The 25763-nt window shown below is 55.6% G+C and overlaps 2 protein-coding genes across 2 annotated transcripts in view; both read left to right on the top strand.

Annotated features, from left to right (window-relative positions):
* Positions 1-25763, top strand: part of LOC116835240 (scavenger receptor cysteine-rich domain-containing protein DMBT1-like) — a 633172-nt gene that overhangs the window by 425686 nt on the left and 181723 nt on the right. The gene's annotated exons all lie outside the window — the stretch shown is intronic.
* Positions 23743-25695, top strand: ATF5 (activating transcription factor 5). The gene is made up of 2 exons (XM_032798026.2): positions 23743-24067; positions 24474-25695. Exons 1-2 carry the CDS (start codon positions 23902-23904, stop codon positions 25187-25189), a joined length of 882 nt encoding a protein of 293 aa, XP_032653917.1. The 5' UTR covers positions 23743-23901; the 3' UTR covers positions 25190-25695.

The following is a 25763-nucleotide window of genomic DNA, read 5'->3' as shown; positions in this document are numbered from 1 at the left end:
CTGCTAGCCTTGGGAGCTCCTCAGAGATGCAGTGCTGTCAGAGCCCCCTGCAAAAGCAGACTGAAGGCCACGGAAAACTGAGGGGCAAACAACCCCTGTGACCCACCCCAGAGGCAGCTGCATCCCAGCAATCCCACAGGTTTTCTACAGGGTGCAACCCCTATAGAAGCAGCCGAGTATGGAGAGTCTCCTCTGGCCTGGGGCGCCTGTGTGTGACCCTTGTAAGGCCACCTACACCTGTGACCCCTTCCATTGCCTGAGGCAGCTCCCCCCTCACCTCCAATCTGGCAGCTTCTTTCTCCATGGCAACCTGAGCAGCCAGTCCAACGTCCCCCCCTCCTCCACTCCCTGCAGAGCCCCCCATAGACTAAGCTGGTGACCCCAGAGCCCCCAGACCCCCGCCAGAGCTCCTCCCCACCCACCCCAAACATGAACCAGTGAATCTCAGGAAACCAAGCCAGAGATCCTGGGCCAATGACCCCAGAGCATCCAGCCCCTCACGGAATGTAGCAGCCCACTGCTTTGAGCCCCCCAGCCTGCGTCGACAGACTTGGGCTCAGTGGGGCTCACCCTATGGCATTCAAATAGCTGTGGAGCCAGAGCTTTGACACTGTGGGTCAGACTGAACCTCTTGCTTTGGAAACTACCCCTCTCCCCCCGCACCCTCCAGAGTCTGAGCTCCAGCCCAAGCTCCACTGTCCACAGTTATTTCTTGTGCAGAGCATGAGTCCTACATGCTGGTAGGTCTGGACTGACCTGAGTGTTTAAACACATGTGGGGAGGCCTTGTTCCTTGGAAGACAGGATTACGGAGGTAAACAAGTCATCAGGCTGAAAACAGGACATTTGTGCTACATAAGGTAAGTCAATAGGTCCACAGGCTAAAAGACAGAATGTGTGACCCAGCTAAGATAAGAGGGAGAAGACCCCGGGAACCATTTACTACAAACAAGATTACCATGGACAAGCTGAGTTAGGGGTGTAGAGATGAGGGGAAGACAAGCATGGACAATGCGTGGACAGGTCATGCAGCACAGGCAAAGTAACCAACCAATCCCAGAATGGAGATCCCAAGCCAATCCCAAAATGTGTGATGTGGTGTACAGTAAATGCGATGAGATGTGCCGTGTATATGAAGGGAGGGGGTTTCTGTGTCACTTTGGAGCTGTGAAGTGTCCTGCATCCACCCACCTGCATTTGACTCTGATCAACCGAGTGGCACTGCCACGTGCCAAACAAAGATCCCTGAGGGATGAAGGCTGGAGTCGAACTGACCTCTTGGGACACTGAGTAGAAAGAGGTCTCAGAGGGAATCCCAACGCCAGGAGCCCGAGGCTGTGGGTCCAGCCTGGGAAGCTCGTTGCTGCAAGCTGCATAGACATGCTCTGGAGCACACCTGGCCCAGCTAGTGTCAGACAGGGAAGCAGGACTCGGGCCCTTGATGTAGTTCAGGGCAGAGATGGGAGGGGTCATTCCTGCAGCTCTCATTTGGGTGCTGAACAACGATGGGGTATGGTGCCCTTGGCAAGATCTGTAACTCTGAAAACAAGAGATAAATTGACCCACAGCAAGAATGGGACCCACAGACCCTGCACAGAGTCCACGGGGACAGGTCTGAACTCTCCTCTTCCAGAGACACTCCTGCCCACCCCCAACATCACCCCTACACAGTGACACACACACACACACGTACCCAGTGACCTGCACACAGTAACACCACATAGCTGCAGTCAGATGCTTGTGATGTAGTGAAAACTGCATTCAAATTGTGGCTGTCACTGTATATTTGAGAGTTTTTTTCCTGGTCCAGCTGGAAGAGTGGATCTGGCTCTGCAGAGAGCAGCCTAGACAAAGTGGGGTGAGTTGGGCCTCTCTGCCATAGGGAGCAGCCTGCTTTGTCGTCCTCTGTTCCACTGTTCTGGATACTAAGACAGAAAGCTGTGTTATGCTGCCACCTTCCAGCCAGAGTCGTTCTGTTTGCTCTAATGCCTCTGTGTGTGCTGTGACCATAACAGTACCCTTGGCTCACACACTCCGAGTTACCCACACAAAACCAGAGTGGAACTGCTGGGGGCAGGGAGATTGATGCAATTAAGCACTTCAGAGCTACTGCCCAGATCTGAAAACTTAGCTTGACCCTGAGACATAGACTTGTGATGAAGTTGGGGATTCAATCCTTGAGGGGGCTGTTTGGGGACTAGTCCTGCTTTGAGCAGGGGGTTGGACTAGATGATCTCTTGAGGTCCCTTCCAACCCTAATAATTTATGATTCTATGATTTGTATAGTGTTTTATGTGAAGAGTGTGTGTGCGCTTCAGTTTCCCTGTGTGCTGCATGTGTAACGAGGTGGTGGGAGAGAGTTTGTTGTTGCAGAGGACCAAGTGTGACCTCACCTAGCAGCTGGGACCCCCGGACAATGGCCTGGAGATGGGGAACCCTAACAACTGGTGACCTGGAGACAAAGAGACCCACCCCAGCTTGGCAATCAGCCTGTTCTGGCCAGTGGGAGCACAATGAGCTAAGGAGAGAAGACCCCAGTGACCTGACCAACCAGTTTTAGCCAGAGGGGAACAAAGACTGAAAAGAGAGCGGGGCCCCAGCGACCTGTTTACCTGGGACGGAAGACAAAGGACAGGGGAGGAGCTGTTGGGGCCTTGTGATATCCGATGCCCAGCTGGAAAGCTCAGGGTCTCTGGCCTTGAGAGGGAGAGCAGGCAGCACTTACCTGGATGGCAGATGACAGAACAAGGAGCAACGGTCTCAAATTGCAGTGGGGGAGGTCTAGGTTGGATATTAGGAAACACTATTTCACTAGGAGGGGGGTGAAGCACTGGAATGGGTTACCTAGGGAGGTGGTGGAATCTTCATCCTTAGAGATTTTCAAGGCCCAGCTTGACAAAGCCCTGGCCAGGATGATTTAGTTGGGGATCGGTCCTGCTTTGAGCAGGGGGTTGGACTAGATACCTCCTGAGGTCCCTTTCAGCCCTGATATTCAATGATTCAGGGGAAACTTAGAATCATAGAATATCAGGGTTGGAAGAGACCTCACGAAGTCATGTAGTCCAACCCCCTGCTCAAAGCAGGACCAATCCCCAACTCCTCCCACCCCCGATCTCCAAAGGATTGAACTCACAACCCCTGGCAAACCTGATTGGCAGCCTGCCTACCTGCCCTGCCCGTGTGTCCCCCTCACTCTGCTGGGGTCTGAGCTCCAACCATGCTCAGCACTGCCTTTGCTGTCCCAGTGGGGGTAGGCAGCAAGCTTGCTGCTTTGGCCACAGCATCAAAGCCAGCGTGAGCCCCCTCTCTGGTGTGCAGCGGGACAGGGAGCATCTCTCCGTCCCACTCAGCCCCAGGGGTCTGGTTACAGGTAGGCAGGTATCCTGAGTCCTGAAGCTCCTCCCCGCCTGCCAGCCAGGTCATTTACATTTTCACTGATCATTTCCATCTTAGCCAATTGGTTCCCTGGATTCAAGTTCAAATCCTTGGCAGTTACAGGACAGGGCCTGGGTCCTGTCCCAAAGAGACATAGTCTCCCCCCAACAGGACCTCACAGCTGATATCCTGGAGAACCCCAACTACCAGCCAGCCCGACCCCTCCTGGGTCTACACAGGGATCCGGGCCATAAGCAGGGTGAGGGGCTTCATCCTGGGGACTTTCACCCAGGTCACACAGCCCCTCAGCATCTGAGACTGCACCACCCGGGGCCTGACAACAGGTCTTTCTGTCCCAGGGTCTTGCCACCCCAGACAGGTCTCCCCATTGACCACCACCTTCCGCTCCCACTGGGGGTCTGAGGGGCCTGAGCCCAGAAGACTACAAACAGACATATAGACCAGGCCCAGGAGTGGAAGCCTGTCCACCACCTCACCCATCTGGCTGACACCATCTATGGCCTTGGGACCTAGCAGGGGAGCTAGATTCTGGGGCTTTTCCTCAGGGTCCCACTGGTTCAAATCGCCAGGCTGCTCAAGGGCAGTGAAGTGGGCATCCACTTCCCCTCCCTCCTTAACCAGGGGCATCAATTTAGTATCGAGGTTCCCTGCGGAACTGGCAGCCTGGGGTCTATCCTCACTCACCCCTGGGAAGTCCCCTATGCCTCTCCACTCCACCATCGCCAGTCCATGCTGCTGCTGCTTCTCCTGCAGCTCTTTCTCAGGCTCTTGCTGTCTCTCACAGTCCTCTCGCTCTCTCGGTCTCAGCTCCAATCCCATCTGTGTCTGACCCCCTGATGAGGAACCCGATCGTGAAGACCCGCATTTGGTTGGGGACCAGATTCTTGGGGATGCCTGGCTACCGCTACCACTGCTCCCAGATCCTCTTGTAGCCCCATCTGGGTCAGGAATCTGCTCCTTAGAGTGGTCCTTTCCTCCAGCAGCACGATTAACTGGGCCTTAGTGAACTTCCCAATGCATAACCCTCTCTTTTTGCACAGGGTTACAATGTCCTTCTTGAGGAGATGGTGACAGGCCATCACTCCACTGTTCCCAAGTTGCTTTGGACTCACAGGCCTGTGTGCTCTTAGCTCCCACATGGTTTCCAGGAAGAATCTCTAGTGTGCCAGCCCTTCTCCAGGTCACCGCCTGTTTGCCAGGGTCAAGCTGCAGACTCCTCCGCCCCGGGACTGCTCACTGCAATCCCCAGGGGAACCCTGTGACTGCAAAAATCCTTCTTGCTGGTCACATACACCCAGGGATTAATCGCCCCCTGAAACCATCCCTCTCTGAGCCTTCAGCACACCTGCTCCTCGTTATCTCCCCTTCGTTTTACTGCTCCCTAGTCACTTACTGGAAGAAGCACCATCCACGGGGTGCAGTACATCTCATCGCTGCCACCAGTTGTCACAGAGTCCCCGGGCACTGCTCTGGAACTTCTCCCTACAAAGCCAGTCAGGACTCTGGTGAAGTCCCCTTTCTGTGAGCAGACTGTCTTCAGGGCAAGAAGCTCACACAGCTTCACCTTCCTGAGTCTGACGTTGGAGCATTCAGCATCCTCTGCCCCTCCGTGAATTTCCTACAGCAAGTCCGCCCAGGCGGGGTCCTGGGAAGCCAGAGGTCCTGTATGCCAACATCACAGTCAGACGTGACTCTTAGCCAGCCAGTAAAACAGAGGTTTATTAGATGACAGGAACACGGTCTAAAACAGAGCTTGTAGGTACAGAGAACCGGACCCCTCAGCCGGGTCCATTTTGAGGGGCAGTGAGCCAGACACCCACGTCTGCCCTCACTCCTCGTTCCCTGCCAGCCCCAAACTGAAACTGTCTCTGAGCTTTGTCTCTTTCCCGGGCCAAGAGGTCACCTGACCTCTTTGTTCTCCAACACCTTCAGTTGGCACCTTTGTAGAGGAGGGGCCCAGGTCATTAGTTGCCAGGAGACAGAATGTCAGCCATTTTCTGTCTAGACAGCTTTACATCTGCGCTCTAGGGCTCTGCAACAATCACACACCCTTCTCCCACCACCTAGATATTTAAGAACTGCATAGGAGAAACTGAGGCACCCACACAGTATTCAGAGAAAACTTTATGAACATTCAGACTTCATCACACCGGCCAATGCTCAAACCACTGGGCTATCCCTCCCCTCAACTTAGATGTACTGTGCTGAGGAAGGCCAGGCCCAAGGGCCCTGAGAGTCTCCTATGCTGTGTTCAGATGCTCAATAAACCCTCCTGTTTTACACTGGCTGCGAGTCACTCTGGTCTAGAGATCAGGGTTGCATTATTCCCTTTAGGAGTGGAAGCCCTGGGGGTCCAGAGCGATTGAACACCCTGAGGGGGCCACGGCGAAAGGCAGGCAGACCAAGACTCAGAGAGGTGCGGTTCCAGGAGGTGGAGGGGCTTAACCTCCAAGAGACAGTTGACCCCTGAGAAGGGCTGTCACACTGAAGGGAGTTCCCCCAAGTGACTGCACAGGGCCAAGAGGGGGCACGACCTGTAAGTCAGTGACAAAGTGGTAGCAGAAGATGGTTTGTGGATGCACCCTGTAGACCAGAAGTCTCAAACATGTGGCCCGCACCCTGCACACCTACTGCACCTCAACTCCCTGCCCTGAGCCCCTGCCACACCCTGCACCCCTCCTACACCCCCTGGTGACAGGGAAGGGGCAGCGTTGGAGTGGGGACTTTGGGGAAGCGGGTGGTGTTATACCAATAAAAACTAGCAGGATCTTATTAAAGGGGACAAGACATTTGTCACGTTTATTGTAAATACCATAATAAAATAAAAGATAACAGCAAACAATGTTGGTTTTGGTCTACTATTTCCATTGATTATGATATATATATATCCATTCACTAACAATCATTTCAATACAAGTTCTGTGTAGATATTATAGTTTACCAGCCTTAAGTTGCTGTGACAAACTGCCAGGTACCCGCTGACACAAGAGTGGAGCCGAGTCCGGTCAGGTGACCTGATCTCCTGAGGCTGGCAGCAGAAAGACTTCAAAGTCTCAGTCCTTTTTCTTAATCTCTCAGTCTCAGAGTCCAGCGTTATGGGATTTTTCCCTATGTTAGTTCATGGGAGTTGGCTTTCATTCTGCTGTTGTTAAAATGTAATAGCAGGTGCTGGGCTCCATGTTTGGCAGCGAACCTGCTACCAGTCTTCTACGTCTACCCTCTTTGTTACAGCTTTGAGTTGGATTCAGTCTATAGTCTGGGTGTGCACTGCTGCCTTTGGGTTTGGATTGATCGCCGTTCAAATTGCAGGCGTGACTTTCGCCCTTGAATTCTGGCTTGAACTTCCTTCTGTTGTTCTTTGTCCTTTCTTTTTCGGGTGGATGCTTTAACTTGTTTCACTGTGTCATAGGTCTCAGCCGTTGGTATTGACTTACCTTCATCAGAACAGGCTGGGGCTGGGGTGATTTTACATCTACATGCTCATCACACATCTAAACTAACTAATAAGATTACAGCAGGGTTTGCAAAAAATGAAGGTTGGAGGAAGCTTTTACAAAATGGAGTGAGCGTTTTAAAATGGGGTTTGAATTACAATATGGCAAACAGTGAACAGAAGTTACAATGCAGGCAAGTGTAGTGAATGATGAACAGAACTTACATTAATAAAGTGAACAATTAAAAACAATTTCATTTATCAGTTCTACAGTGGAAAAGGGCAGGGAAGGGGTGGGAAGAGGCGGGGCCTCATGGAAAGGGTGGAGTGGGGGCAGGGCCAGGGCAGTGGGGTGGGGGTGTCAGTGATGCAGCCCTCGGGCCAATGCACTAGACCATATGTGGCCTTGTGGTCATCTGAGTTTGAGACGCCTGGCGTAGACAGTGGGCTGCGAGCACAGGCACTTTGCAGCAAGTGGCTGCCAGTGATAAAATGAGGGAATTGAAGAAACCAGCATGGAAATGGCCAATAGCCAGCTCCATAAGAGGGACCTGGCACATCTGTGCAGGGAGAGGGGGATGAGCCTTGGGAGGCTCACCCAGGAGCAGCTGATTGCCCAGCTGGTAGAGAGTGACCGGCCTGAGGACTTCCAGATCCCAGCAGGGCTTCCAGGATGCCCGGAGAGCCTGGGAATAGCATGGAGCAGTTGGGATAGTGGCAGGGGGTCCACCAGACCCAGTTGCCCAGCCAGGAGGGGGGCTTCCTCCCAGGGTCCCTGCAGTGGATGTGAAGAGATGGAAACTGGAGCAGAGAGTGAAGGAGCTGGAGCCGGAGGAGCGGAGGTGAGCTGACCACTCAGGGCAGTGAAAACATGAGCTGGAGGAGAGGCCAGCCAAGAGGGCCTGCCGGGAGTTAAGTGGGGAAGGGCCCCAAGGTGCAAGTTCTGCGAGGAATCTAGACACCAAACTGCTGCCCTAGTTTGAGGAGGGGAATATTGATTCCTACCTTGCAACCTTTGAAAAGGCTTGTGATCTGAACTAGACTGACCCCACAGACAAGCTCTGCTGTCTAAGCCCCCTTCTGGGTCCCAAGGCCATAGGGTCATTCAACCAAATGGATGGTACTGAAATGGGGGACTACGACCTGTTCAAAGAGGCTTTGCCACTGAAGTTTGAACTGACCCCCAAGGCGTACAAGAAACAATTCCAGTATGCAGAACCTCAAGCATCACCTACAAGGAGGTCGCCAACCTGCTGAGGGAATATCTCTGTCAGTTGGGAAAGAGCACAGGGCCACTACCATCAAGGACATGTATAACCTGGTGGGGTTGGAACAGCTGTGTGACATCTGGCCTCCAGACCTCCTGGCCAATCCCCCTCATGGGACTTGAGGGACCTGAAATGTAATTACTGTATCTAAAAAGGACTGAAGGTGGTGTCTTGCCCAAAGACAGGAAATTTTCTTCTAAGAGGACTCCTGAAGGGTTAACGGGCAAAGGGGAGACAGCCTGTGACACAAGCTGAGATAGTGAGCTGGGAACCCATCACCCAGCCAGTGCCTGGGCAGAGCTGGACAGAGGAGAGGGGAAGGCAGACGGGCTTCCCCTCCAAACCCAGCAGATATGGTGAGTCTTGCCCACATGCTCAGGGTTTAGCTGATCACCATATTTGGGGTCAGGAAGTAATTTTCCTCGAGGGCAGATTGGCAGAAGCCCTGGGGATTTTTCGCCTTCCTCTACAGCGTGGGGCACGGGTCACTTGCTGGAAGGTTCTCTGCACCCTGAAGTCTTTAAACCCATGATTTGAGGACTTCAATGGCTCAGACGCAGGTCTGATACAGGAGTGGGTGAGTGAGATTCTGTGGCCTGCATTGTGCAGGAGGTCAGACTAGATGATCATAATGGTCCTTTCTGACCTTAAAGTCTATGATTCTATATGTCTGCTTGTGACTTCTGGCCTCAGGGCCCTCTGATCTCCAGTGGGAGCAGCGGGACACATGCATGGAGAGAACCAATTCTGGGACCCAGACTCTTGTGGGTGTGATGGAACCTCACCAGCTGCTGAGGGGCCGTGTAACTTGCGGGAAGGCTCCCAGATGGCAGCCATTCACCTGGGGTTCCTGTACAGGCACGGAAGGACCCAGGTGCAGGGCTGTTAGCTAGGGTCCTTCAGCACATGAGTTTTGATGTACTCTTTGGAAGTGACAGTGTCTCTTTAAGACAGGATCCAGACCCCGTGCCAGTAATGGGCCAAAGAGCTGAACCAGAGATCAGAAGGTGGAAAGGGCAGGAGCTAGTCAGCATGTGAATGGCCCATAAAAAGCCCAGCAGGCAGACAGGGGGGTACCCCACCCCCAGTGAGTAGCACAAGGGAAGAACTGCGAAGCTCCAGTTACCTGCCTCTGTAGCCAGCCCCTGGAGCTGAGTGAGACAACAGCTCTGCACAGGGGAGAGGTGACTCACCCTGGCCCAAAACAGTGGGCTTGCTCCCTACCCTCACTGGGATATGGGTGCTGGGCGTGCTCGGACTCCCAATTAAGATCCTGCAGCGAGAACACGTCTGGAACCCCCAAAGAGTTTGTGGTGCCTGATCAGCTACCTACAGAAGTGCTGATGGGAGATGGACTGAAGAACTGGCCAGACGCTGCCCTGGTCCTTGCCTGTGGCTGAGATCAGGGAGGGCCACTTGCCCTGGCACCGGCAATCCAAACATCAGGGGGGTGTGGAGCCTCTAATGGGGGCAAGTGAGTTGCCAGGGTGTAACGATGCAGCCTCTGGCGGGACACAACTGAGAGCATCAATTCAGGACAAATTGCTTAGAGTGGGGCAGTCACAGTCCAAGGCTGGGGGTCCTATATTATTAAGGCACCAAACCAGCCAAACAGAGAAGACTTCGGTCTCACCCCGCTGGCTAACCAGAAGTCATATCAACAATTTCCTCAGATACTCCAGTTCCCTTGTATCACCACCAGCACCATTCCTGATGGGGTTGAATGGGGATTGTTTATGGGGATTAGTTACGGGGACTGGTTATGAAAAACAATACCCCAGTAAAAGAAAAAAGGTTCTCCTGATCTCCAGACCCAGGTCATTATACAAGTCAGATCGTACCCACAAATGTAAAATCTAAAGGTTTGTTCATAAAAGGAAAAAGATATAGATGAGAGCTAGATGGAGCACATCCACAGCTGGAATGGGTCATTCAGTCCTTTGTTCAGAGCTTCAGTTTGTAGCAAAGTTCCTTCAGAGGTAAGAAGCAGGATTGAAGACAAAATGGAAATGATGCAGCTGCCTTTTACAGTCCTTTTGCCATGTGGCTTGTGCTTCCTTCATTCCAAACACAAGTTGCCCAGCACATGGCATGGAAAAACCTTAGAGTTCTGTCCATAGGCATGTCCCCACCTGCCTTGCTGAGTCACAAAGTGTATCAGCCTTCTCTCAGTGAGTCAGTTGTGTAGCTGATGGTCCTTAATGGGCCATCAAGCAGGCTAGGCAGGGCTGATGCCAAAGTGTCTGAGGTGTCACCCAGAAGCATAGCACAAATTTGAAATACAGACAGTATAGAGCCAATATTTATAACTTCAAATACAAAAATGATGCATGCATACAGATAGCATAATCATAACCAGCAAACCATAACCTTGTCATAGACACCTTACTTAACCTCCTTTGTACCAGATCTGGTGCCACTGTAGGACCTTGGGTACAACAATGGTCTATATGTTCACAGTTTATATCAATAACATCACACAGGGACAAGGCTTAAGAGGGCTGAGACCAAGCCTTGTCCCAAGGTGGGAAAACTAATGCACAGAAATGAGGGCTGGGCCCCAAACTCAGCGGCTGAATTCTAGACCGAGCTGCAGAAGCATCCCTCCTGGAAGAAGTGGTGTTGCAAGATCCTGGGAAAGGATCCAGGGGAGAGAAGGGACCTGGTACCAGGAAAGGGCTCCCTGAGGGAAAACTGAACTTGGGGGATCAGAGGGTGTCTGGTGGTCCCCAGTACCACTGGGAGGACAGTTGTTCCCTTACTAAAACTCAGTGGGGGTGTTTTGGTTGGCTAGCTTCCAGTACCAAAGGGGGAAGGGTCAATGGAAAACCAGACCCTGAGACTGACAGTCCCCAGGAACAATGGGGAGAGGCCAATGCTGACAGGGCAGGCAGGCTAATCAGGGAGTCAGGAGGCCAGGGGGGTCCTGTCCTCCATGTGGGCTGGAATTGCCTGGGTCAGATGGAGTGAGGCTGAGCTAAGGAGAAAGCAGGGGCCCAAGCTGAGCTGGGGATCAGAGCCATGTCAGATCCAGAGGGGCCAGAGAAGTAGCCAAGGAAGCAGGTCAGTGCTGGGAGCAGAGTCACAGAAGCAGCCCATAGAGCAGACCTGCCCTGGGAGCAGAGCTGTAGCAACCAGAGCCAGAGGGGCCAGAGGAGCAGCCCAGGGAGCTGGAAGCAGAGCAGCAACAGCTGTGCTGAGGCAGGGTGGAGCTGGGGCTGGAGCAGTCCAGAGCCAGGTGCAGTGAGCAGCTGGGGAGAGCGAGGGGGACTCTGGGCAGCAGGCCCAGCACAGGGAGGTCCCCCAGCCATGAGGCCTTGCAGGCCAGACTTGGAGGGGGATCGTAACCCCGACGGGGTGGGGATGACGCTGGGGAGAAGGGTCCTGCCACCTAGAGCCTGAAAGCGTGTGGCCATCACCAGAGCAAGTGTCCAACCTGCAGCATCCCTGCAGTACAGCCAGGCCCTGAGAAGGGGCCTGGGACTTGTGAGCAACAGACAGTGAATTGCCCTTACACTCCAGAGATGCTAGTTGTGAAGTCCCCGTGCCACAGAGCAGAGTGACATGTTTTTCTTTAACCTTTTCCATTAATAAATTGTATTTGCTTTCAACTGTATGTAATGATCAGTGGGTCAGGGAAGCATCCAGTGCAGGGAGAGCCCCCCCGGAGTGGGGACACCCTCGCCCCTGCCCTAAGTGACCACAGCAGGGCTGGGCGTCGAACCCTGCAGGAATCCTGGGCCCAGCCTTGTTGGGGTTACGAGGACTCTGCCACACAGAAGAGTGCAAGGGGAGCCCTCAAGGTCAGGCAGGCCTCTGGGTAAAGGAAGTGAGAGTGAGGACTCAGATCCTTTCGCTAGCCCACTTCACCAGGGTAATGTATAAGCCAGGGGACGGAGAAGGGGAAAGCCGACCTCCTGCCGAAATAACTTCCCCTCTCTGACCAGCTAACCCCTGCTCCCAGCTGAGATCAGAGGGGTTGCGTTGGTACCCGCTGGCCTGGGCTCACTAATCAAGCTGTCCCTGGGGGAAGGGGAGATGTTCCCCGTTCACAGTCACTGGGCACACAGCCTGGGAGCCGAAAAGAGAGGGCAGTGACATGCTGGTGTTAGGGGTGATCCAGCCTCCTCCAGCCCCTAGGACTCACCCGTGGGCCTGGCCCCCAAGTAAAATGAGTCAATCAGACCCAGGGTGCACTATGGGAAGCTCAATGCTGTCACCGTGTTTGATGCCTGCCCCATGCCCACGGCTAACTACATCCTAGAGAGGTGGGGAGGGGGCGTTTCCTCACTACTGTGAATCTCACCAGCGCCTACTAGCAGGTGCCTTCGGACCCAGCTGCCAGGTTGAAATCTGCTCCCATCGCCTTGTAGGGCTCTGAGTTCCTGGTCCTACCTTTTGGTCTCAAGGGGGGAGTGGAGGTCTGTTCCTGGCTACATTCATGATATCTGTGTCTTCAGCCCAACGTGGAAGAACTGTGTATCCCTGTGAAGAGGGGGCTAGGACACCTAAAGGAGGCAGGACAGATGATAAAGGCGAGAAAGGGTAAAATGAGGATGGCAGAGGTGTCGGACCTGGGCCACAAGGTGGGAAGCAGCTGCCTAAAGCCAGAGCCTGCCAAGGTGAAGGTAACCAGAGATTGGCCCATTCCTCAATCCACGACACAGGCCCAAGCCTCTAATGGGATGGCAGGGTACCATGGAAGGTTTGTACCCCACTTTAGCTCCCATTACGAAGATGGATAAATTGGACAAGCCAGACAAGGTGGTCTGGACCGAGCAGTGCCAGTGGGGGTGCTCTGTGCACTGAAGGAGGCGCTAACCCAGGGGCTGGGGCTGGTAAACCCAGACTTGACAAACCCTTTATGGTGTTCAGCGACACACCCTCAGACGCAGGGCTGGGCCCAGTGCTGATGCAGGCCAATCCGAAGGCCAATCCATTGTGTATCTGAGCAAGAAGCTGCTCCTCTGGGAGCAGAACTACGCGGCCATAGAGAAGGAATGCCTGGCCCTGGGATGTCGTATCTATTTGAGCGAAGCTTTATGGTGTACACTGAGCACTCGCCTTGATGTGGTTGCACTGGATGAAAGGGGCTAATGCCAAACTCCAAGGGTGGAGTCTGATCTGCCAGGATGATCAGACTGGGGTGTCCATGTTAAGAGGAGCACGACTGTTATAGCCGATGCTGTGTCCCGGAGAGGGGGGCCTGAACTTCCCCAGGTCACTGGCTGGAGTGACCCCACTCAGTTCAGATTTGAACTGGGGAGAGATGTGACGAAGTTGGGGATTTTTGTAGAGTTTTACACGAATAGTGTGTGCGTGCCTCAGTTTCCCTGTGTGCTGCACATTTAACAAGGTGGTGGGAGAGAGTTTGTCCTTGCAGAGGACCAGGTGTGACCTCGCTTAGCAGCCAGGACCAGGGCTGTCCTTAGGCATACACAGCATATGCAGCTATGTAAGGCACCATGAAATTTGGGGCACCAAATTGCTCCAAATTTCATAGTGCCCTAGGCAGGTGCTGCATACACAGCAGCACCAGCCCCCGTGACCAGCCCTATCCATCGGTTGGCCCCCCCTGCAAGGGGCAGGGCCGTCCCTGTGGAAGGGCCCAGACAACTCCCTCCGCCCTGCCTCTTACCCTTCCCCCCTGCTCTACCCCCACCCGCCCCCATTCCACCTCTTCCCCAGCAACCCCACAAACACTGGCAGCGGTGGGAAGCGGAGCAACCCAGCCCCAGCCTGCTCTACTCACGGCTGTCCAGGGAGGGAAGTGGGGCAATTTGCCCCAGGCCCTGCAGGAGCCCCAGCAGAATATAGTATTCTATAGCATTGCAACTTTTTTTTAATGGAAGGGGCCCCAAAATTGCTTTGCCTCAGGCCACCTGAATCCTCTGAGTGGCCCTGGCTCTGCTCCACCAGCTCCCAGCCACAGCGCTCTGCTTCCCACCACCAGTGAGTGCAGGGAAAGGATCGGCCCCTCCACACTCACTGGCAGCAGGAAGCAGAGCACTGCAGCTGGGAGCTGAAGGAGTAGAGCAAGCTGGGGCTGCTCCACTTCCCACTGCTGACAGGGAGGAATCCCTTCCCCCAAGCCCCCTCCCCCGAGCCACATGGCTGGGGCGGGGGAGAGGGAAGCAGAGCAGGCTGCTCCCGGCCCCCTGCTAATCACCCAGGCCACTCTGGGTCTGTGGGGCCCCCAAAAGTGCCCCCCACAGTCCTGCCTCCCAGACCTGGCGGGGGAAAGCCTGGGGCCCCACACAGCACCCCTATGGGGGTCACTGCATAGGGACACCCAAATGGCTGGGAACAGCCCTGGCCGGGACCCTCAGCAATGGCCTGGAGATGCAGAACCCAAACAACTGGTGACCTGGAGACGAAGAGGCTCATCCCAGCTTGGCAGTCAGCTGGCTCTGGCCAGTGGGAAGACAATGGGCTGAGGAGAGAGGACCCCAGTGACCCAATCAACCATTATCTTCCTTCCTCTCCTCCTTACGAGGACATAGAGCATCTCTATTAACAGATCTCCCCTAAGGGATGCCTCTGTCTGAACCATGTGCTCCTCCGCACCTGTTGGCTTTCCCCTAGCCCTTAGTTTAAAAACTGCTCTACGACCTTTTTAATGTTAAGTGCCAGCAATCTCATTCCATTTTGGTTTAGGTGGAGCCCATCCTTCCTGTATACATTCCCAAAAGTTTCCCCAGTTCCTAATAAATCTAAACCCCTCCTTCCTACACCATTGTCTCATCCATGCATTGAGACCCTGCAGTTCTGCCTGTCTAACTGGCCCCGCGTGTGGAACTGGGAGCATTTCAGAGAATGCTACCATGGAGGTCCTGGACTTCAATCTCTTACCTAGCAGCCTAAAGTTGGCCTCCAGGATCTCTCTCCTATCCTTCCCTATGTTGCTGGTACCTACATGTCCCACAACCACCAGATCCTCCCCAGCACTACAAATAAGTCTGTCTAGGTGTCTTGAGAGATCCACAACCTTCTCAGCAGGCAGGCAAGTCACCATGCGGTTCTCCTGGTCATCACAGACACAGCTATCTATGTTTCTCTGTCTCTTCCTAATAACTGGAGTTCTCTCCTCCGGAGAGGTAACCTCAGTGTGAGAGGATACCATGACATCTGGAAGGAGGGTCCCAACTATGGGATAATTTCCCACTGCTCCAGTTGGATGTACTTCTTCCCTGAGACTTTCATCCTCCTCCACAGCAGAGAGGCTGTCGGACCAGGGCTGGGACTGTTCCCAGAAAGTCTTATCTATGTACCTCTCTGTTTCCCTTAGCTCTGCCAGTTCAGTCACTCTGGTCTCCAAAGCCCGTATATGGTCTCTGAGGGCCAGGAGCTCCTTGCATCAACTGCACACATCCGCCATCCGCCCATAGGGCAGGTAATCATACATGCTGCATTGGGTGCAATAAACTGGGTAGCCCCCATTCTGTTGCTGGACTTCTGCCTGCTTTATCTTTATCCTCCTGAAGCTTGTTACTTTGTTGTGGTTTTGTGTTTATCAGGGGTGTTTTTGGTCTTTAAATTTACAGATTGTTACGTGTATCTAGCCCTCCCCACACACACACATACTCTGAACTCTAAACTCCCTTGCAAAACTTCACACTCCCCCTCTAAACTCCCTCACAAATGTCACAGGGACATTAGATGCTTATAATGGCAAGTGGGGAAACTGAGGCAAAGGACACTGCCCAAGACACTATGGGGTGGGTACTTTACTTGTGGTTTCTATGACAATGTGGTTGATTTCTTGTTGCTTTCCCAGATTAATGTTGCCTTCTCTTACCCCTCCATGAGTTCTCCTCGTCTTGGTGCTGGAGAAAGGGGAATTTTGCCTGTTAAGGGCACCTAGGGAGGATTTATTTTTCCCCAGGTGTCTAGAGTAGACAGAGCTGTCCTGAGACCAAATAATGCCCCAGGCATGCAGCATCTTCGCCTCTGCCCCCCTCCGTTTGTTAAATTTTGTAATATCTTATTTTTATGGCATTTGTAGCCCATTTCATGACTGCGATGCACAATTTCCATGCATGATTTATCCCTATGATATAAGATGATAAATTTCCACACTAGGATCTTTAAATCTGTATTGATTCATGCCACGTATAAGCAAATAAAAATAAATTGTTTCCTCTGAGCTTATAGAAACTTCTTAATTTTAAGAATAACTGAAGTGTAGTAACAACATGAATTAAACTGTGCACCAACACTGGCTGGATCCGTATTACACAGGGTTACAGTCGATGACAGTGTTAGAATGCTAATCCTAATCCTTCAATTCACAAGGTATCTTCTCGCCTTTGCCCTTGTGAACTGAATCACAGCATCAGAGAGTGCCAAAGACTGGCCAATGGCACGTTCAAACAATAAATTAGCAAGCAACGTCAGTCTCTCATTGGACATCGTCGATCAAAGATCTGTTTTAATGAGTCTGAGCTTTGAACAGCCACCAGCGTTGGTTTGCGCGTGACCCCTGTAAGATGGGTCTGACTCACGGAAGTTCTCTGAGCTGTATGTACAGGTGCTTTCCCCATTGCAGTGGGCTGGCGTGTAGAAACGGGCTGGTACGGCCCACAGACTCATTCCTTCGTTATCCACAATGGAGCGGCTTCAATGGGCAGAAGTGAAGGAGGCCCCTGAAGATGCCCTCACCCAGCAGGCAGGGCTTTGTCTTGAGGCATGGGAGACCTCTGCTCGGATACGGGCTGCCCTGCAGGCGGGGGGTGGGGGGAGTTGAACTGGAGCTGCCACTGCCCAGCTGAGTGCTCTGGGGTAAAGGGGAGCCTCCGTCTCAGTCCCTTTTGTGCGGAACGAGACAGGTGCCCTGCTCATTACACAAGACATCCTCATCTCAGCTGCCTGACTCCAGAGAGGTCTTCCCACTCGTGGGCCACAAGCAGAGCCAGGTGCCTTCTTAGGTGTCTAACTCCGTGCGCGGGGCAGGGCTTCACACACTTCCCCTTGGCTCAGCATTGTCCATTGGCTGGCATAGGTGGCTCCCTGTCTGGCGTGCTGGCTTTCGGGGTCCCATCCGCAAGTGTCTGTCTCACCCCATCCGTTGTGCCGGGAGCTGGCCCCAGCGCAGGCTGCCTGGATCCCATCGTTGGTCTGCTGACGTTCTCAGTGCTCAAAAGTTAGAGGAATAGGGGCTGTGATGCTCTGTAAGTCCCTTTGTGGATCCATAGAAACAAACCAATCCGCTCCCTGGAGAAGCAGGTGTAGGCAGGGGGCTGCCCAGCAGGCGAGAACTGGCGCCTGTGCTAATTAACCCACTAATTGTCGGGTTATAGCCAAGGATGAAAGCAGGTGAGGGCAACGGCTTCAACAGACGTTCCTGAGCCCCTCGGCCTGTTCTGGTTGGACGCGTGAAGAATAACGAAGGGTTAAATCTGGTTTCAGGATGAAAACTGGATGCTGGTTTTTGAAATGTGCCCAGAATGTTTCTCTCGTTACCCAGTGAGGGAAGCGGGAATCCGCTGTGATATTGGTGACCAACAGGACAGGTTGGGGAGTGTGCAGAAGGATTCCAGGGCTTCTCGTGGGGCAGGGGGCCTGTGTGATGGGGTGGGGGCACAACTGACTGTGGCAGCAGCAATGAGCCAGCAAGAGCTGGCTGGGATCAGCACATACCAAGGGAGGATCCAGAGAGACAGCGGAAGCTCCGTTGAGCCAAGGACTGGCTCTGACCATGTGAACACTGCATGGCTGGCAGCAGAGACCGTGTCCTGGAGGGGACAGGAGCCCGTGATAAGAGCAAGAGTCACAGAGGCACATTCAGCGGCTCTGTTGGGACAGAGGGGAGGGAGGATAGAGCTCAGGAAGCAGGACATGGCAATGCCCTGGCTTCCATCACCTGGAGCCCTCACCTCAGCTAACCCGAAGAAGGTCAGATTCCATGCTGTGAGCACTGATCACTGGTTACGCCATGGAGGGGCTCAGGGCCAGCCTCCTGCCGATATCTGGCTGGGCTGCGCACAGCAGGAGAACACCCAAAGGCCCAGTCTGGGAGTCCTGGAGGCCACAGGCCTGCCTCGTGGCATGGTCTGGCACACTCCAGGGGTCATCCCCAAGGGGCTGGTTGGTTACAGGCCATCCCTGATGGATCCCGGACAGCAGCACCTTGTTACAGTAATAAATGTTCTAAGTGGGAGAAATCTGCTTGTATTTGTGTCCAGAATTAAAAGAGAGATTTCACAGGGGTAGCAGATGGTGACAGGGCCCCAAATGGCTACCCCGGCCCAGACCGTGACACTGCAGAGGTGGTGTGAAAGTAGAATTAATTATATTGTAAAAACAAGAATGGATTAAAGAAATGTTGTCTGCACCTTTAAGCAAAATTGTTGGAATGTTGCAATCCAGGTGTCAGGAACACAAACATTAGCATAGAACAATTGCACCGTTTAAGGGCAATTGGAAAAGTATTAGCCTTAGATCGATACCAATCAGTAAGGACGTGGAATATGCATGCTGTGTCATAGGTGGTTTTTCCTGTCTGTTGCTTTCTTTGTCCCATTGTCTAAACTCCTGCCCTTTCATCTGTATAAATAAGATAGTTTGTGTCTTGTATGGGGCTCACATTTATCTGGGTGTATTAGCAGAGCGCTGTGCTAATAAAACAGAGTGGTCTGACAAACTGTGAGTCCTGAGTCTAACTTTGACAGTGGCATGTGTCATTCAGCGCCACTCTTGCCCGGCAGATGAGGGGGCGATCGCTGTGGAGCTGGGCGATTGTCTGGTGTCTCTGCAGGGGCGATCTCATTTGGCGAGCTGGGCTGTTGCGGGTGCAGAGCTAGGCTCTGCCGCTCGCTCCCCAGGCTCAGCTGCCAACTCCTCTTTTGTCCCTAAACCCTCCCAGGCGATGCTGCCTCCATGGAAACCAGGTGGGGGCTGCTGTGGAGATTGTGGCAGTTGCTATGGCTACAGTACCAATGGGACGTGGCACAGCTCGGCAGAGGGGTGGGCATCAGTGGGGGCAGAGCAGCTCCATTGCTGCTGGCCCTAATTCAACCCAGGGGGACTGTGATGCAGCATGGCCAAGTTCCAGGAGTGATGGGAATGGCTGGCCAGCACATAACCCCCTGCCTCACGGGCAGGGGCCCACGAGTAAGATGGGCCTCTGGGGGAGGGGCCATAAATACCCCCCACATCCATCCTCTGTGTTTGCATGTGACCAGTACCCCTCACCCACCTGGTGCCTGGCAGGAGGGAGGGAAGGGGGATGGGGAGTGTGCATCTGCCCCCCAGCACCATCACCCGCCCTGAATGTTCAGCCAGCAGGAGGCTGTGGGACTGTCTCGGTGCCATGGGGCTGCAGTACCCAGCTCCATCCTGAGCCAGCGTGATGCCAGCCGGCATCTTCAGGCCATTGCAGGGCTCCAGGAGCGGGTGCTTCAAGCCACTCCCAGATACCGCCCTGCAGCAGGCCAGGCGGGGGGAGGGGGATGGGCCGTTACTGCCAGCTGGGATCGAGCCATCACTTGATTTATCCCTCCACGGGGCCCATATTGGAGGTGTGGGGATCAGGGCCAGCTCCAGGCATCAGCACAGGAAGCAGGTGCTTGGGGCAGCCGACGGAGAGGGTTAGCACGTCTGGGTCTTCGGCAGCAATTTGGCAGCGGGTCCCTCAGTCCCTCTTGTAGGGAAGGACTGGCTGCTGAATTGCCGCCAAAGAATGAAGCAGAGCGGTAGATCTGCTGCTGATCGTGGTTTTTTGTTTGTTTTTTTTGGCTGCTTGGGGCAGCAAAAAAGCTGGAGCTGGCCCTGGTGGGGCTGGCCCCTCATTGAAGGAGGTGGGGGGTAGGTGTCCCCCATGATCTGAGGAGGGAGGGGGCAAGAAGGTCTCCTCTGTGCTGCTGTTGGGACAGGCAGAATGGATACACAAGAGACGGCCCCTGCCCATCAGAGCTCACAGTCTAACGGGACAGCAGCTCCACTAGAGTGCCCCAGCCAGGGAGAGAACCCAGGTGTCCGGGATCTCAACCCCTCCTGGCTCTATTAGACCTCACTCCATCCCAGAGCTGGGAATAGACCGCAGGCATTCTGGCTCCCAGGCCCCCTGCTCTAACCCACTAGCCCCCACCCACCCCCATGGTGATGGGGGGGGGGTGGTTTGTGAGCCTGGTGCATACTGGAGCAATCACTGGGGCCCCCTGTGATTTTTCCAGGCCCTTGATGTGCTGGCCCTATGGCACCTGAGAAGAAAGGGTGAGGAGCAGGCTCCTGTTAGCTCCCGAACCCCCTAGGGAGGTCTCCATGGCAACCTGCCCCACCCAGAGCTCACACTTGGATACCAGCAGGTTGCTGTGGCTACGGTGCTGTTATTTGGCAACACAATACACCCTAGGGACAGGTGTTCTGCTCAACAGGGACCAGAGTGCTGCAGTGTGGTGCCGGGCGGCTCCGGGGCAGGGGCCGTGTCTAGTCTGGCTGGGCTCCATGCCAGGACCAGTGAGCATCCACCTGTTTCCCATGTCCTGGTGTGAGGGGAGCAGGGCCGGCTGGGGGGGTGCAACTGGCCCTGAAGGTCCAGTTCAGCCTCACACCCCATCCCTAAGAGATGCCAGCCTGTTTCCTCCCTCAGGGTCCAGGCTAGGCCCGGCAAGGGAAGAGGGGGGCACCAAACCCAGAGGTGGCCCTGGACACAGAGCCAGAGAAACCTTCCCATACCTGCTCCACTGCTTAGGAGGCACATCCTGACCCTGCTGCTCATGGGGTGAGGCAGTGTCAACCCCCCAGCCCAACCCCGCACTGCCTAACTTCCCCAACACCTGCAGTAACAGCCGTCCCCCACTCCAGCGGGCACCTCACTCTGGGCTGGGCACCACCAGGCTTAGTTAGGCGGGGGCAGGATGCAGGGCAGGATCCAGGGGGAAGAGTCGGGAGAGGGATGGATGTCCCTGCTCTCTCCTGTGCTGACGCCACACAGCGACCTCTGGGCTATTGATCCATAGTAGAAAGAGCCAGGGGACAAGGGCCGCGGCGCCAGCTTGGGGCCAGGGAAGCCGGTCTGAGCCAGACTGGGCAGGTAGCAGCATGGCCAGGGCTGCTCTGCTCCCCCGATTCTTCCCCCTGCATGGGTGGGGGGCGGGGCATGAGGTGGAGGTGGGTTAGTTTCATTGGAATAAATGGGGTGAGAGCAGAGAGACCTTGGCCTGCCTGGTCCTCCAGCAAAAATGGGCACTGACAACCTGCTTAACCTGTTCCTCAGGATACAGCGCAGAAGGGAAGGGAAGCACAGCACCAGTCAGGCTGTCAGGGTGCCCACAGCCCCTGTTCTCCTTCCTGATAGCAGGAGAGAGTTTTCATAGGGACCCCCTCCCGCAAGGGTTATACCAAAGATGGCACTAACGGCCCTTTCGGGGAGAAGAGAGGAGTGAGGAGAAAAGCCAAAAGGGAGCGGGAAAGAAAAGTGACACCGGATGGGTGGAGGGTGTCAGCAGGTACCCAACTCTCAGATCCCAAGTGAGGGATCAGGATTTTGCCGGCGGCACGCCAGTGGTGATGTTAGTGGGGCACAGTCAGGACATGTCTTTTGGGATCAGGATGATGAAGATGCAGTGGTGCCATAGTAGATCCTGGGGTCCCAGGAGATGGGGGTGGGGCAGCTAGGATAGGGAAACTCCCTCCTTCCAGACCACACTTTGATCCCCCCAAAGTCTTTTCCTGCAGACCTCCAAGGCGGGGCAGGTGGAACTTGGTATTTTGTCCACCAATTAGGTCTAGTTTCTGACACACCCAGTGATACCCTGATCCCATGTCTCATTGCTCACCCATTGTGCTCTCCCCACACTGCTAGGGTGTGCTGAGGAGAATGGTTTGCACTAATCCATGGACCCTGGCACTAATCAGTGTTATCACACAGCAGGCTCAGCTGGACTTTTGTTCCCCTGGACACGAGAGTCCACAGACCAGAATCAGCCTGGCGTGGGGTGGAACATGCAGGCAAGCCCCAGCCCTATCCTTGGTGGGAGCCTGAGCCTGGTATTTGCCTGGAGACATGATGCCCTGGTTCAGGTCACAGGCTGCTCAGTGCCGTATGCCCAGGACCTGAGGGAGGCCCCCAGCCACTCACCCAGCCTATTCCCCGTATGGGGGCTCCAGTGCTGGATACTCCTCATGTCCCTCCCCAGCCCTGCACCTGGCTGGCCAAGAACACAGAGCAGGGTAGCTCCTGGCAGTGCTGCAGGGCAGGGTTGCCAAAGGCTGGCTGGCAGGCCCTGCTCCCCACTGGGATAGGGGCAACGGCAGCACAGAGCTGATGCTGGCCTCAGCTCAGAACCCTCCTGAGCAAACGAGGGCAGACCTGGGTGCTGGAGTTTGGGGGTACAGTGTGCTCATCATGGGGGTTGGGGGATGCTGGCTGGCTGCTTGGGGAGTGGTGCTGGGGGAGCTGGGTGGGGAGCACAGGGTGCCCCAGGAGGTGTTGAGGGGAACTGGGTGCTCATGGAGATGAGGTTTGGGGGGCTGCTGGGGGGAGCTGGGGATAGTAAGAGGGGCTCACTGGTGGAAGGGGGGGGTTGGGGACCAGACACTTTGTCTCAGGTGACGTCTGACAACACCTAGCACTTAAGTGCGGGGGCGGGGACGTCCCTCCAGTTTTCCCTGCAGCCAATCGCTCCCTCGCTCCCGGCACACCGCGGCCAATCAGCGGCGAGCGCTGCCGCCCCCCCCTTCACCCCACAGCTGATGCAACCTTGCTGCAATCGGGCCAGCCGCCGCCCGCTGGGTCCTGCCCCCCTCCCGCAAAATAGGCCCCTCGCTCCCGCCCCGGGGGCGCTGCAGGGGATGCCAGGGAGCCGCAGCCGCGCAGCCCTGAGGCACAGCGCGGGGGCGGGCGGGGTTTGGGGGGGGGGGCTGGGGGAGGCACCGGCCGCTGGCGGGGCGGAGGGACAACGGGCTGTGATGCGAGCGCCGGGGGGCGGTATAGATAGCGGCCAAAAATCCTCGGCCGCCTCCGCAGTCCGTTCTCTCCGCACACCCAGACACAGCCCAGGCGCGCGCGCCATGGTCTCCTACCCTGCCGACCTCCGACTAGCGTGCGCAGCGCGACGCCGTCCGCCCCCCGCCGCCACATGGAGTGAGTGCTGCCCCCGGCGCGGAGACAGCAGGGCCGGGACTCCGCGGGAGCGTGCAGCCCGCGGGGGGGCACGGGACCCGGGGGGGGCGGGCGCGTGCCGCCTGCAGCCCCGGGGGGGGGGCAGGGACCCGGGGGGCGGCGGGGCGCGTGCCCGCCTGCAGCCCCGCGGGGGGCGCTGGTGGGGCCAGGGCCCTCCGAGGGCGCCCGCAGTTGCACGTCCAATGCACGCAGGGTGTCTCCGGGGGTCGGGGTGGTTGGCTCTCACGGGGGGCGCTGCAGGGATCACGCTGCAGCCTGGCGGTGTCTCCCCATGGACTCGCTCCTCCCACCGCAGGGGTAGAACGGACGGAGCGGTATCCTAGTCCTGCCGGGGGCTTGAGCCCTGTGCAAAGGGGCAGGAGCTGAGCCGCCGGGCCGGGCCGGGCGGTGTGGTTTGATGAGTGGAGGGAAGTGGGACAGGGTTGTCCCTTTGCTGTTATGGGGTGCTGCTGTGCAGAAGATGGGGGAAGGGATTGAACCCTGCCATGGGTGTAGGGGTGCTCTCCCCCATGCCAGGGACCCTGCTCACCCTCTCTTCTCTCCCCCACAGGTCTTCCTGCTCTGCCCCCATCTCCTTACCTGCCACCATTCTTGCCAGCAGGAATCACGGCCCCTCTCCATCACACTCTGGCCCCTTGCCCTATTGCACTGTGGCCTGCGTGAACCTACAGCTGCCCCACCATGTCAATGCTGGCAGCACTGACCCTGGACCTGGAGAAGACTCCGCTCCCAGCTAGTGCCCTCTCCTGGAGGGCCGAGTTCCTCAAGATCCCTGGCCACTATGAGCCCATGCCAGGGGCCACAGATGGGCACTATGCCCATGGCACAGAGGCAGTGATGCTGGCAGGTACAGTATTGGCAGGAGCGGGAAGTACTGGGGTGGCGGGAGATGAAGGATACTGAGTGTGCTGCCTCAGTGAGTTTGTCTCATGGATGCCTCATTAGGACATTAGAACCCCCTCTCATATGCCAGGCTAGGAGATCCCAGCCCTTCCCCATTGATGGATATGGGGTTGCTGAGAGGTTAGGATGTTTGCTCAGGTGTCTCAATGCCCATGGGGCACCCAGCTCCTAGGACAGGCTGAGGCCAGGTCAGCAGAAGGCAAGCTGTAAAGCCTAAGGGGACTTGGCTAAGCCCAGTACCTGCCTACCTAGCCTTCCCTTCATTCCAAGTTGAGGGCAGCATGCTTGGTGCTGCTCTGTTCCTGACAGGCATCCCTCCTGCAGCCTCTAAGCCTGCTCTCCCCACACAGGCGATGGCTTCTCAGACTGGATGACGGAGAGGGTGGACTTCTCCTCTCTCCTGATGGAGTCGGGGGACCCATCGCTGCCCTCACCCCCGCTGCCCGACCTGGAGGCCATGGCCTCCCTTCTGAAGAAAGAGCTGGAGCAGATGGAGGACTACTTCCTGGAGGAGTCACTGTCCCCTGGGCTGGGCCTGGACCAGGTAGCTCCCAGCACACCACCTTCGCACCAGCCTGCCTTCCACTTCCCGTTCGGGGATGGGAGTGGGCCAACAGGATCCTACCCACCCTTTAGCTCTGACAATCCCACACCACTGCAGACCCTTGACTCGGGCTGCCTGGAGCTCCTCAGCCTGTATGGGGCAGGGGTGCCTGGGGAGTGCCCTGGCCAGGGCCTGTTGGAAGAGTGTGCCAGTAGCCCAGCAGCCAAGCGCAGCAGGCCAAGCCCTTTGGAGCAGCCAGCAGCCCCCTGTGGGCCAGCCCTGCCCCAGCAAAAGGGGGATCGTAAGCAAAAGAAGCGAGACCAGAACAAGACAGCAGCACTGCGGTACCGGCAGCGGAAGCGGGCTGAGTATGAGGCACTGGATGATGAGTGCCAGGGCCTGGAGGCCAGGAACCGTGAGCTCAGGGAGAAGGCAGACTCCATTGAGCGAGAGATCCAGTATGTCAAGGACCTGCTCATTGAGGTCTACAAGGCCCGGAGCCAGAGGCTCCGAGCCAGTTAGGACAAGGGCCACCTAGCCCAAACTCCACCCCAGGTCTACAGCATGACCTGTAAGTCAGAGGGAGAGGGGCTCTGAAAGATACAGAGCTTCAGGCCTGGCCTCCAGGCATGGAGCAGAACACACTCTAATGCAGTAGAGGGGGGTACAGGGGATAGTGAACTAGACAATACTCTGTCTGGGTTAGAGAAGCAGTGTCTAGACATGTGGGGAATGGTGGGTGACATGGACCTGTGAGGGGGACTAGGCTGCCAGCTCTCCAAGCACAGGCATTGCCTGTGCCAGCTTGCCCTGCCTCCAGGGAGGGATGTTGTGGGAGGGGGCTGGAGTGGAACAATGGCAGGAGAAGGGTGCTGCTGTGGCAGAGAAGGGATGTGTGAGGGGTGCTGGAGAGATACAGTGAGGGTGCATGTGAGACACAGGCAAAGACATGTACAAAACCACTTGTATAGACCTTTTTTTGTAGTTTACTTTATAGAGCATAAAAGCCAATAAAGGCTGTTCCTGCATTCAGGCTGTGCACTGTGTGTGAGCACCTCCTCTTCCCTGCAGGTTGGGGCTCGCACTGCACTCAAGC

This window comes from Chelonoidis abingdonii, chromosome 11 (genome assembly GCF_003597395.2).
Source record: "Chelonoidis abingdonii isolate Lonesome George chromosome 11, CheloAbing_2.0, whole genome shotgun sequence".
Classification (NCBI taxonomy): Eukaryota; Metazoa; Chordata; order Testudines; family Testudinidae; genus Chelonoidis; species Chelonoidis abingdonii.
The sequence above is the reverse complement of the archived record's forward strand: the minus strand, read 5'-3'. Positions and strand labels throughout refer to the sequence as shown.